General features: G+C 42.6%; 2 protein-coding genes across 2 annotated transcripts in view; both read left to right on the top strand.

Annotated features, from left to right (window-relative positions):
* LOC147751034 (urocortin-3-like) overlaps window positions 1-12,641 on the top strand; it is a 201,459-nt gene that overhangs the window by 170,652 nt on the left and 18,166 nt on the right. The gene's annotated exons all lie outside the window — the stretch shown is intronic.
* On the top strand, window positions 5,731-6,189 carry LOC147751036 (urocortin-3-like). The gene has a single exon (XM_086937599.1). It carries the CDS (start codon window positions 5,731-5,733, stop codon window positions 6,187-6,189), a length of 459 nt encoding a protein of 152 aa, XP_086793725.1.

The raw sequence follows: 12,641 nt of genomic DNA, 5'->3' as shown, positions 1-12,641 counted from the left end.
CTGATAGTCCGGCATGGCCGAGAAAGTTCTGGTTCTCGGAGCTCCTTCAGTTGTCGTGGCTCCCAGAGTTCAGTTTCCGCTAATTCCAGACTCGATCTCTATGAATAACAGACAAGTTCTTCATCCACAATTAACATTGTTGAACTTGTCAGCCTGGAACCTCATGAGCACTAATTCCACTCCTTGAATATCTCTCAAGAATGCCAAGATATCCTCTCTCAATCTCGAGCAATATCAACAAATAAAACTTACACAGCCAAATGGGAGAGATTTTGCCAGTGGTGCGTATCTCAAAATCTGCATCTTTTTAATGCCTCTCCTGAGCAAATTCGACTGTACCTTTTACATTTGGCCAAAATAGGACTCTCACATGCTTCACTCAAGGTACATCTTGCAGCTATTTCAAGATATCGCAGAGTTCCAAATAGTCTGTCTGTTTGAGCGCAAAGGGTGATAAAGGAATTTCTCAAAGGACTATTCAGAGTGTTTCCTCCAGTTCAACGTCTGCTGGTCCCATGGCAGCTCAATACAGTTCTAATGCAGCTCATAAAGCTTCAGTTGGAATCAGTACATAAAGCCGAATTACAGTTCGTATTTTGGAAAACGGCCTTGCTACTAACGCCCACTTTAGCTAGGAGGGTCAGTGAAATTCAAGCTTTCTCTATTTCAGAACCATTTCTTAAATTCAGACACGATAAAGTAATTCTCAGGACAAATCCTAAATGTATTCCAAAAATTCGTTCGATTTTTCATCTTAATGAACCTGTGGTGTTACCTACATTTTTTAAGGATCCTTCTTCAGCAACGGAACGGTCCCTTCATACTCCTGACATCAAAAGATGTCAGAAATTCTATATTGATAAAACTAAATCCTTTCGAAAGACAAACCAGCTGTTTGTGGCCTTATCTGGACCTAGAAAAGGCATAGCTCTGTCCAGAGCTAGTATTTCCCGATGGATAGCTTCTGCCATTTACCTATGCCATGAGAAAGCTGGAAAACCTCTACCATTCAGAGTTCACGCTCATTCCACAAGAAAGATGGCAACTTCAACAGCTTTGTTCGCAGGATTATCGCTCCCGGACATCTGCAGAGTGGCCACATGGTCGAATGTGCACACCTTTACTAGACACTACTGTCTAGACACAGCGTGGGAAGAGGATACAGCTGTGGGACAAGCAGTTCTATGTCAACTGTTTCAATAAGTTATTTCTCTATTCATGTATATTTATGTCCTTTTGGTTTGTAAATACTGATAGTTTTACCAACTTTTGTATACATTCACACCCGTTTTTTAACACTTTTTTACACTTTTGATATGAACTTTTACCATTTATGATACTGATAGCCTATGCATATTTATGATCATTTTTAATTCAGGGCTCTGAATTATGAAACAATTACTAATTTGGCTTCTCTTGTCCTGTGGTAATGCGGCTCATTATGCACTTTCATACGTATATGTATATTATTTCGTCGTAATCACTATTTTTGCACTTTTTTTTACACATGCACTTTACTAAGATCTATTTGCTGCTACTATCATACTGCTGAATTTTGCACACTATGCTATAGTTTACTGGTTTCTGATAATTTAAGATCCCTACCACTGTATAAGTAACATCAATTTATACACAATTTATTGTTTATCTAAACATGATAGTGAAAGATCGAGTGAATATATGGATTTAACCAGTTACTCTGTTTATTTTAAATAACTCTATCAAGCAATCCTGGATTTTACCTGTGATCAGCTCCTCTAAGTGTGCTCAAGATATATTGACATTGCAGAGATAGTCTTTTTTCACTTTTATCACTCATGTGACATGGCATATCACCACCAGGGGGTGGTAACACACACAGGTGCACTGCATTTAAAAATAGCTTGTGATTGCTTTATTCCTTCACTGCAGCGTGAACAAGGGCACTTGTGCTTGAAACGCGTCGCTGAAAATGGCTTGTGAAATGAAATAAAGAAAATATGCTTGCTGAACTGGTGGTCCGTTTTTCCTTCCTGTGGTTGGCGTGGAGGCTTTGACCGCATTCGCAGATCCGGAGTGAGGGAATTCTGTGTTCTCGTATATTTATATATATATATATATATATATATATATATATATATATATATATATATATATATAAAATTTTGTCATTGAGGCATTTTTGGCAATGCATGGTCATTGGTGTTTACTTGGTCTTATGTGTTTATGATATCCTAATGGTAAGGAGCAGAGCCCTGAGACAATAAGGGGTTCGATCCTGGAAACACATGTTTGCATGGGTACTGCTCTCTATTCTGATACAAGCATGTTAATCTATGAAAGATACAATACTGGAGAACAAACTAGTTACTTACCTGTACACGATGGTTCTCCAGTATTGCTATCTTTCATAGATTCACATGTGACCTGCCCGCCTCCCCGTTTCTCAGGTAGACCATTTTTATCTCTAGATACATCCTTGGCTCTCACTTGGGTCCTGGAAATCTGAGGTATGGTGGCTCTGCTGGGGAGTGTGATGTCAGGGCTGGCAGCCGAGTGGCTGAGTTTTGAACCACATAATAATGATATTAGGTTACCAAACTATGTACTTCCCAATGGGTTTCCTATGCAGTTTTCACTTTTACTGCTATGGTTATTATTTTACCGGAGACTCCCACCATGACGACAGGGAAGATACAAGCATGTGAATCTATGAAAGATAGCAATACTGGAGAACCATAGTGTACAGGTAAGTAACTTGTTTCTTCGCTTCGCTTGCGTTTCCTTACAGGGAAACACATACATTGGTGCCTAGCCAGACTGTGTAGTACACTCCTATCTCCACAAGAGGGTACTGTCTTATAACACACCATCGGAAGCTCTGTATACCTCAAATTTCAACCGTATGTTTTCTTGTGCCTTCATAAAATGCTATGTGTGACCAACAAGTCCGTGATGCATACATGCCAAAAGACCCAATTCAGGCAGGAAACTCGCTTTAAGTCCAACACAACTTTATTTGAGATGTCTCCAGCCTAAAATTGCCTCGGCCTCCATGCAAGTAATTGGGTAAAATAAATTCCCTGGATATGTGTTTTTTTTAGAATCTTCCTCTTTGTAGATCTAAAATGTTGGCATGTATAATTGATGGCCTGCTCTTCCACCTGCTATTGGTAGAAGTATGGGTCAAACTTTAGAAATGAGAAACAATATGAACTTACTACTAATGCTAACAGAAGAAACCGGATTTGATCTCGCTCAACCTAAGAACAATAGACCAAGCCCACCTTACAGAACTCTATTATACACAGGACGGTACCACGGGTGCAGCCTCACCTGTCACTGACCTCAGGGGAGCACTGTGTTGAGAAATATTAGGTATTTAAAAAGCACCCACTGCAGAGTTCCTTGTGTGTCCAGAAGTTTTCAGGCAACAATACAAATGTCAAACTAACTCTGGTGATTAATGTTCCTGCTGGAGAGAGATCGGAGTTTTATCTAGGTGCAGTTTCCACCAGGAGCGGCCCATGTAGGTAAGAGTGGTGAGGCGGGTGGGGAGTTGGAAGATGACGCAGGAGAAAATAAAATAAAAAAAGAAAGAAAACCACTTACCTTGCATTTGTACAGGTCGCTCCTGTTTCCACACATGCTAAAGTAGCACAGAAGATTACAATGACTGCGGCGGACAACATGTACTATGAAAATTACAGTCGCTCAATAGGTTACTGCTTTTGTCACATATCCTTTTGTTACTTGCAGTTCATAAGTTAGAACCCTAATACAGCATCAAAGAGTTGCAAGCAAACTGCATGGTATAGGTTACAACGCTATGTTTTGCCCCAGTCTTTCACTATCCATTTTTTTTAAGGGGTTCATTTGGGTAAAAATACATTCTTATTAGTAAAGCTAACCACTGTGGTACGTTTTAAATTCTGAGTTTGTGCTCCACCAGACCAAACACACTTCCATGCTGAAATTATAGACCAAACACTCTTAAAATATATTGTCTACCAGTATCAGTGACATGTGATTCCTAACCCTTGTAATCCTCATGTAACATTTCCTTTAGGCTGATTATCTCATGTAACATTTCCTATAGACTGATTTACACACGTATGAATCATTGTCTCTGTACAATGTGTCCGAAGTAAAGTGCTCTGACACACTACACAGGCATGGGTATCGCTATAAAACAAATGAAATGCATGTGAGAGGGGCTATGGAGAGATGAGGGGCACTGTGAGTGAATTCATGGAAAAGGAGGTTTTGTTTGGGGCGGAATGTCAACAAAGATTGTCGCACTAGGCACCTCCATTGCTAAAACCAGCTCTGATTATGAGAATTAGGAATATATCATACCAGGGAATATTCTCACACCACAACCCTAAAGAATTGTATATCTGACCATTCCTCAGTCAAAGCCATTCTCTGTAAGAAGTGACAGGTACACCACTTTTCTACCCCTCACAGACCTTGTATAAGAGACTCTGCTGCCCATACCCTTATAAACTGGGAAGTCCAGCCAGCCACACCTGCTTCCTTTATACTTCTATATTTATTACAACAGGATTCTGACCAAAAACACTCCAACAAAAACGATTAATACAAAAAAGGCTCTATGATCATTGTATGTGTCGCCGCCCTGGCTAAAAAAAATCCTGCAACGCACAAAAAAGAATATGCTGGCAAATGTCTATTAGGTGTTGGGCATAATTTGTACACCGCGTCACTACTCAGAAAAAGTCTGAGTTTTTTTTTTAGTACCACAACTCGAACTAAGATCCTTCTAGAAAACTGCCATTCATCAGTTTTCCTCTATAATGTTTCTTGAATTCTAACATGCATCCGTACCGACTTGTGAATGAATATACTCTACACGTCATCCATAGCTTTAGAAGGCATTCCTCCAGTGATTGAAGGAAAAAGGCACTACAAATAAGAACAGAGTTCTAGTACTACTATTTTTGTTGGTGCATATTTCCCCTGCATCTCAGAACTATTTCCAGTTCTGATACTGTTGTTTTTACTGTTAAACCACGCATCTTTTTATTTTACGACTGTAATTGGTACTGTTTGAAGGTTACTGTTTCCCTTGTGTTTGTGCGAAGTGTCATCTATTTTCCCAGCACCCCATCTCTACCTTTTCACTCTACCCCGCTCAGAATCTGTCAGTCACAGTCTCACTGTGTTTGCTGGTACACTTTGCCCTTGAGTTCAACAGTGCTGTTTCTACCCTTTTGTTTTAAGAAAGTTATCCTTTACTTGCCTCGTCTGAGACCTGAGAACCGTTGTATTTTTCCTGTGTCAACATCACTGGTACAAACCGTCTGTTTGCAGTTGTTGGTTTGCTTCTGTTCTGCACTGTTAACTGTGGTGTTCACTTTCAAGAAGACAGGTAGTGACTGGAAATATTTAGCAATATTCTTCTCACAGCTGTCATCTTCACTCTTTCTATCACTAACATTTGAAGGCAGATTCTGGCTTACTACTATTTATATGTTCAGGGTCGTGGCAGTAGGGATATCTACCAGTTTTCTATTAACAAATGCAATTTCTAAGAAAAAGATAGGTTTCTAACTCCCCATTCCGGTTGACAGTAAAACTCTAGGAACAGTGTGTGCCCTTCAACAATGTGTGTTCGATTAAGTAAGGCCTTTTGTTATATTCTACAAATGTGTCCCTTTTTTTCCTGGTCACCATTGACATTGTCGTCTCTCCTCTAGTCCTCCTCCAAAGTTCCAGGCTGCAACGATGTCTCGCAATGGGCTCTTTCTTCTTTTGATAATGCTGTGTGCTGCTCGAACCAACATCTCCTACAAGGTCTACAAAGCCGAGCCCCTCTTCAGCTCCATCAATGGAGTCCTCTCCGATGCCAAAAGGCGACACTTGGAGGCGGATTCATTGCTGAGCAAGAGAGGTTTAGACTACCTCCCTGGTGAGGACCTTCTATCTGAAAAGGAGGAAGAAGATGACAAGGACAAGGAGAAAAGGACATTACCAGGGGACCGCTACAAGTACATCGGGCAAGCCCAGCTGCTGAACGTGTACCAGAACAAGGCAAAGAGCGACCGCAAAACCAGATTAGCGCTCTCGCTGGACGTTCCAACCGACCTCATGCGCATGCTCTTTAGTGTCGCCAGGGATGAAAACAAGCAAGCGCAGGCCGACGCCAATGCCCAGTTAATGGCCAGGATTGGTCGAAGGAAGTGAAAGCCAGTCTTAGAATAAGTAAGCAGACCATGATGGGCGTAAGAGGAGACAAGACTGATTGTACAGTTGTAGGGACACACCTTGAGGAACCCTGTCTTGATAGTCCATTTTCCACATCCCCTTCTGTGGAGGGGAAGAACTTTCTGTTGTGCAAATGGTTCACTCGGTGCTGTGCTTTCGTCCTAAAAAGCTGCATTTTGTCATACACCATCTCTCCTTTCGCGACCAGGTCAGGGATATTGTCATGGATCAATTTTCTGCCATGCACCGATGTTTTTAAAGTCCCATTCTAGGATGCAGATGTATTTCATTATTATTAATAATATTACGTTTTATTTTTTTGTATGCAGGTTGGGATTTGAAAAATGTTTTTAAAAAACGAAAACGATTATTAAAAAAAGTTTGCATCTTTTGATGTGGTAGTTCTCATTTAAATGACTGCTTCGGTAATTGTGATTTGCCTTTCAGTTAAGTACAAACCTCTTGCATCACACAACAACTATCAAAACATAATTTTCAATAAAGTATTGAATTAGCAGTCTAAAACAACCACAACAACGAGATATTCAATTCCATTGGTTTGCAGATAAGCACCGAAATAAAATAAAAGTAGCCACATTTGACAGGCTCACAGCCTCTCCTCAGCTCAACACAATTTTTAACTGAACATACCGCAGTGCAGCAATAACCAACAACCGCGGGTAGGTTGGGAAGGAGGCCGCTTCCCAGAAGCTCTTACACCTAATTAGAACCGACCAACCGGCTGCAAAGCCACAAGACAAGTCATGAAGCACCTTTGATCCTTTTAAGGGGTTCACACTGTATGCAGTGCTGTTCAGCTGTGTAGTATTGTGTTCTGTTGCATACCCTACGATCCAGTGCAATATGACCATCCTGTCGAGGGCTGCTTCGAGCTGTATGCCACCATCAGCCATGTCCAGGGACATGGAATCTCGTGGCTTCCAAAACAGCTGAGCCTCTGGTATCTCTAGCCTGTTTCCCTAACCGCTGCTCTCCCTCTCATCCCTGTCACTTTATAGAAGCTCTCCAACAGCCCACTGGGGAAACCCATTGTGTCAAGCCAAAACCTTGGATTCCCACAACTTCTCCGGAGACCTTAAACATGCAGCAGCTCCCACTTCCTTGTCCTGCCTCACTCAGCCATTCCATCCTCCCCACATGATCCCACCTATCACCATCCTCCAATTCCTCATCTCCATCCTCACAGTTACCAAACTTAATCAAAGCCATTTCCTCACTACTCACCCACCAATCGCATAGCATCTTCCACGCATTCTGATGATATATCAGCGCCCTTTCAAAACTCCCAGCTACACATCTCCACATTATGTTTCACATACGTACCTTAACAATGTACCAATCTCACAATCAGATCACCCGGGCCTGCCTGGAAGTGCCAAGTTCAGCTATTATTAGACACATTTTATTACTGACTCCTATTGTATCCAACCACTCCCCTCCTCTCCCAGTCCCAGCCAACGTATGAAATATTCCATGTCAGAAATGTATTGTGATAAATAAATAGAGTCCTGCCTTCACTCTTCCAAAAAAATGATGCCCTGGCAGCGCTAGCTCCTTGAAAATATGCCCCAGTGTGTTTTTATTCCTCAGCTGTAGGAGTCAGAAGGACTAGGCACTCCCACTGTCTTGAGGATAAACGCCAATCTCTGTGTAAATGTTGACACCCTAACACTGAAATCTGTTGCATCTTCTTTTTGGGAGGCTTCTAAGTATGGTCAATTGAAAGTAAAAGGGTTTGGGGTTCACCCAGGATATGTTCTTGATCTTTAATACATCAGCAGCGGCTCCTCCGCTATGGTGGAGTATCGTCCCTAACACTTGTTTTATTTCTTCTTTCCGGAAAAATAAAACACTTGTTTTATTTCTCCTTAGCGGTTGTCTTGGGAGCGGTGCATAGGTGGTGACAACAGTGAGGGGTGTGGTGTGTGCACTGCCTTCACTGCACATGTCGGTTTGGACGGCCGTCCAGGGTTGGATTGGGATCAGTGTTCCCTGTAACGTGCGCACGAGCGCGCGCACTTTGCTGAACCCGAGCGCGCAGAGTCCCGAGGAAAGCGCGCACACATCCTGTGAGTGCTTTCGCGCCACCGCGTTTAAAACGCGAGCGGCGCGAAAACGGCAATTCCGTGTTTGGGGGAAAGATTGAAGAAGCTCCGCACTAATGGGCTGTGGCTGCGGGCTGTTTGTGGCCCTTTGTGAAAACATTTGTTAATTGCAGCGCCGTCATGCGCTGCAATTAACAAACATTTTCAAAATGGCTCACAATCAGCCCCCGACCGTGCTCCCTTAAGAGAAGACATTTAGCAAGTCCAAAAGCATGACTTTTCGTGCTTTTGGACTTGCTAAATGTCTTCTCTTAAGGGAGCGCGGTTGGGGGCTGATTGTGAGCCATTGTGAAAATGTTTGTTAATTGCAGCGCATGACGGCGCTGCAATTAACAAATGTTTTCACAAAGGGCCACAAACAGCCCGCAGCCACAGCCCATAATACTTTCTTGTACTCACTTAGGCCATATCTAGTGCTATCTTAAGGCTCACTATTATCTATTATGGGCCTATTGCACTTCGATTTAAATCAACAATGTACCATAGTGCTTACCCTTTTCAATTGGCTGGTACTCAAATGAAAATCTACGCTGAGCAAATATGAATATATTTTTCCCTTCAATCTCCAGGTGCGTTTGTTCTCGAGGTTTTTATATTAAAATCTGTTGGCAATAACATTAAAGAGAGGTATATTTACACTTGCCATATTATCTTAGTTATTGACACTTTGGTGTAGCCGTAGTTGTTTACTTTTATACTCACATTAAATGGGCTTCATGTAATTCCCACTTTCCATAATAAGTGATGCTGTTAGGTCTTTTAGTAATACCTCCCTTCAATTCTGGCAGTTATTGTTGAATTTCTTTTCCAGCCTACATTGTAAATATACATATATTTATTGACTTCTTCTTAACATCAGGATGTTAATGATATCTATCCGATTGGGCAAGGAACACTTACCATTTGTGAAAATCACTGGTAATCTTAGAAATTCCCTCGTAGGTTTAATAATAAAATCTGGGAGCCTGTTCGGTATCCCACTTGATAAAAGGTCATCAACTGCCTTTTTAATTGTAGCGTGGCATTAGTTCCTATTGAGGAAATAAAAGACCCAAGATCTTATATTTCAGGCATCCTATACAGAGATTCTTGCTTTGTCACTCAACTCTTTGCTCAATTCTTTACTATCTGTCTATGTTATGATACCGCGTTTGAAATTACTGGGCCGCATCCTCTTGGAGTCGTGATATCACATCTAGCACCCCGTTAATTGCAGTAATAGTAGTGCCTCATTTCTAAATAGCCAGACAAGTGCACCTCTTGAATTATTTCACAATTAGATCGAAAACTGTTATGACGGACTACAATCCATAACTGCACCCTCGTGTTAGTCTTTAACGAGCACACGCTGGACAAATTCCGGAAACTGCATTTCATTTAAACCTCGCACTTGGGTTGTGCATAGAGCAAGTCCAAAAGCATGACTTTTCATGCTTTTGGACTTGCTAAATGTCTTCTCTTAAGGGAGCGCGGTTGGAGGCTGATTGTGAGCCATTGTGAAAATGTTTGTTAATTGCAGCGCATGACGGCGCTGCAATTAACAAATGTTTTCACAAAGGGCCACAAACAGCCCGCAGCCACAGCCCATTATAAAACAAATTCAGCAAAAGAAAAGACGGGATTAGGCGGTGTCTCCCACATCTATTTTGCCGCCATTTTCAACCATGTCACCAGCCCCTCCTCGCTAGTGGTACAGGTCTCTGTTGTCGCTGGCTCGGGCAGATGCATGTGCGCTCTGCTCAGCTGACAGTTCGGGCGGGACAGAGGCCATAGCTGCCAAGGTTTAAGATTGCTATGGGGGACATTTTTATAATTTCTATGTAATCTTGAGTGATATTTCAACAAATGAGTGACACTTTCAAGCAAAATCAAGCAATGAAGATGACGGAAACATAAAGATGAGACATTACACCCCTCAGATAGCTGTAATTTCTTTTATTTATAGGTCACTCATAATTACACTGTAATTATGAAAATGTCACACACAAGCAATCTGAAACCTTAGCAGCTATGTGTAAAGCACACATTGTGCTTTTGGGCTTGCTGCAGCCAAGCCTCCTAAAAGTTATACACAGCAGTAGTTGGTTGCCAGATTGTGAGCTGTGCATGGAGATGGACGAAGGCCACGGCGAGGCTTTGCTGCATGCAGCTGACTATACATATAATGAGGGTGTTGTCCTCGTGTGAAGAGTTGGATGCCGTGCATGTTCCTGGCCTCCAGCTATTTTCAGGCATCAATTAAAATGTCTAGATAACTCTGGTGATTATTAGTCTTGCTGAAAAGAGATAGAGGTTTGTCTAGTGGAAGTTGTGACACATCCAAAGGTCGCACAGTGGGTTAAAATGTCTCCTGCTAAGAACATGTGCCATGCAGAAAACAAAGTGAATAAATGTAAATAGGTCGGTGGGTTACTACTTCTGTAAGAGAGCTCATTTTGTTACTTGTGGTTTGGACAACTAGGTTATTTGGAAAATTCCACACCCCTGATTAACTGTCATCAAACAGCTGCGTGTTAACTGCAAGTATTATGTTAGAGCAGACGTCTTCAATCTGTGGGGCGCAACCCCCACAGGGGTCGTGGAGTCCTTGGAAGGGGGTCGCAGATTCTGTCAGGGGCATGCAATTCCTGGCGTTGGCCTGATCGAGGGTGCTCATGGTGGAGGCCTAATTCACACCGTGGTGTGAAAAACATCAAAGGCTCATTAACAAGTAGAAGGTCTTTTAAAGACCTGTCAAGTACTCGGGTGTGGCGGTGTGTGGGTCCCTGAAACGGTTTCAGCCGGGCTCACATACACGAGCTGGGGGAGGGGGGAAAGTGGGTGGGGGGTGGGGTCTGGGGGAGCAGGCTGTAGTGTAGCCCTTTGAGTATAATGGATGTTGTGCGCCTGGAGCTGTGGGTCCCGTGACACGTCCCCCCCTCCCGCCCCCAGCAGGGAGGCACAGAGATGCCTTCCCATGAGCGGGAAAGAAGGAAGAAGACACAGAGATACTGACCCCCCCTTACATCCCATGAGAGAGTCACAGAAAAGGTGGGTGGATGAATGATGGGTGGATGGATGGAGGAAAGGGTGGGTGGGTGGATGGATGTATGGATGAAAGTGTGATGGAGGAAGGATGGATGTATGGATGGGAGGATAAAAGGGTGGATGGATGTATGGATGGATAAAAGGTTGCATGGATGAATGATGGATGGATGTGTGAAAAGGTGGGTGGATGAATGATGGGTGGATGGATGGAAGGGTGGATGGGTAAAGGATAGATGTATGGATGGATGAAAGGGTGGATGGATGAAGGAAGGATGGATGTATGGATGGAAGGATGAAAGGGTGGATGGATGAAGGATAGATGTATGATGTAAGGATGAAAGGGTGGATGAATGGATTAAAGGGTGGATGGATGAAAGGGTGGACGGATGAAGGATGGATGGATGGATGGATGAAAGGGTGGATGGATGTATGGATGGATAAAAGGTTGCATGGATGAATGATGGATGGATGTGTGAAAAGGTGGGTGGATGAATGTTGGGTGGATGGATGGAAAGGTGGATGGGTAAAGGATGGATGGAAGGATAAAAGGGTGGATGGTTGAAGGATGGATGTATGGATGTAAGGATGGATGTAAGGATGAAAGGATGGATGGATGTGTGAAAGTGTGGGTGGATGAATGATGGATGGATGTGATGAGGTCTAACAGGTGCATTTATGGTTATCAAAAGTTGATGATGAGGAGTACCAGTTTCTAGAAACTTTTGTCGGAAGGGGGTCCTTACGCCTAAAAAGGTTTTACAAGGGGGTCTCGGCAGCAAAAAGTTTGAAGACCTCTGTGTTAGAGAATTATGTTTTATTGCCCAGTCTTTTATTATCCTAATCTTTCCAAAAGGGTTTATTTGGGTAAAAAAACAATTCTTGTTTTTAAGAGAACCTCTAACACATGGGGGCACATTTTGAATTCTGAATTCGTACTTTTCCAGAATAAGCATTGTTAAACTATATTGCCTACTAGTATTGATGACTCCTACACTGCACCTTGTAGTCTTGTCTGATGTAACACTTCCAATACACTGATTTACGCACCTATGATTGTGTCTGTGCAATGTGTGTATTATGTAAATTAATCAGAGAGCCAGTGGTTCTGGAGACTTGAGGGCCGCTATTAAAGGGTGCTAGTGAGGGAATCCATGGTAGAGGTGGCCATTGGGGGGCGCCAACAAACATTTTCACACAGGGCTCCACCAGTGTTAAAGACGGCCTGGCTTGTGCCTATTTGAAGTTGGCTGACCAAATTCCAATTGAACAACATGTAAA

The sequence above is a fragment of the Lissotriton vulgaris genome, chromosome 1_1 (assembly GCF_964263255.1).
Source record: "Lissotriton vulgaris chromosome 1_1, aLisVul1.2, whole genome shotgun sequence".
Classification (NCBI taxonomy): domain Eukaryota; kingdom Metazoa; phylum Chordata; class Amphibia; order Caudata; family Salamandridae; genus Lissotriton; species Lissotriton vulgaris.
Note: the sequence above shows the minus strand (reverse complement) of the source record. Positions and strands in the feature narration are given on the sequence as shown.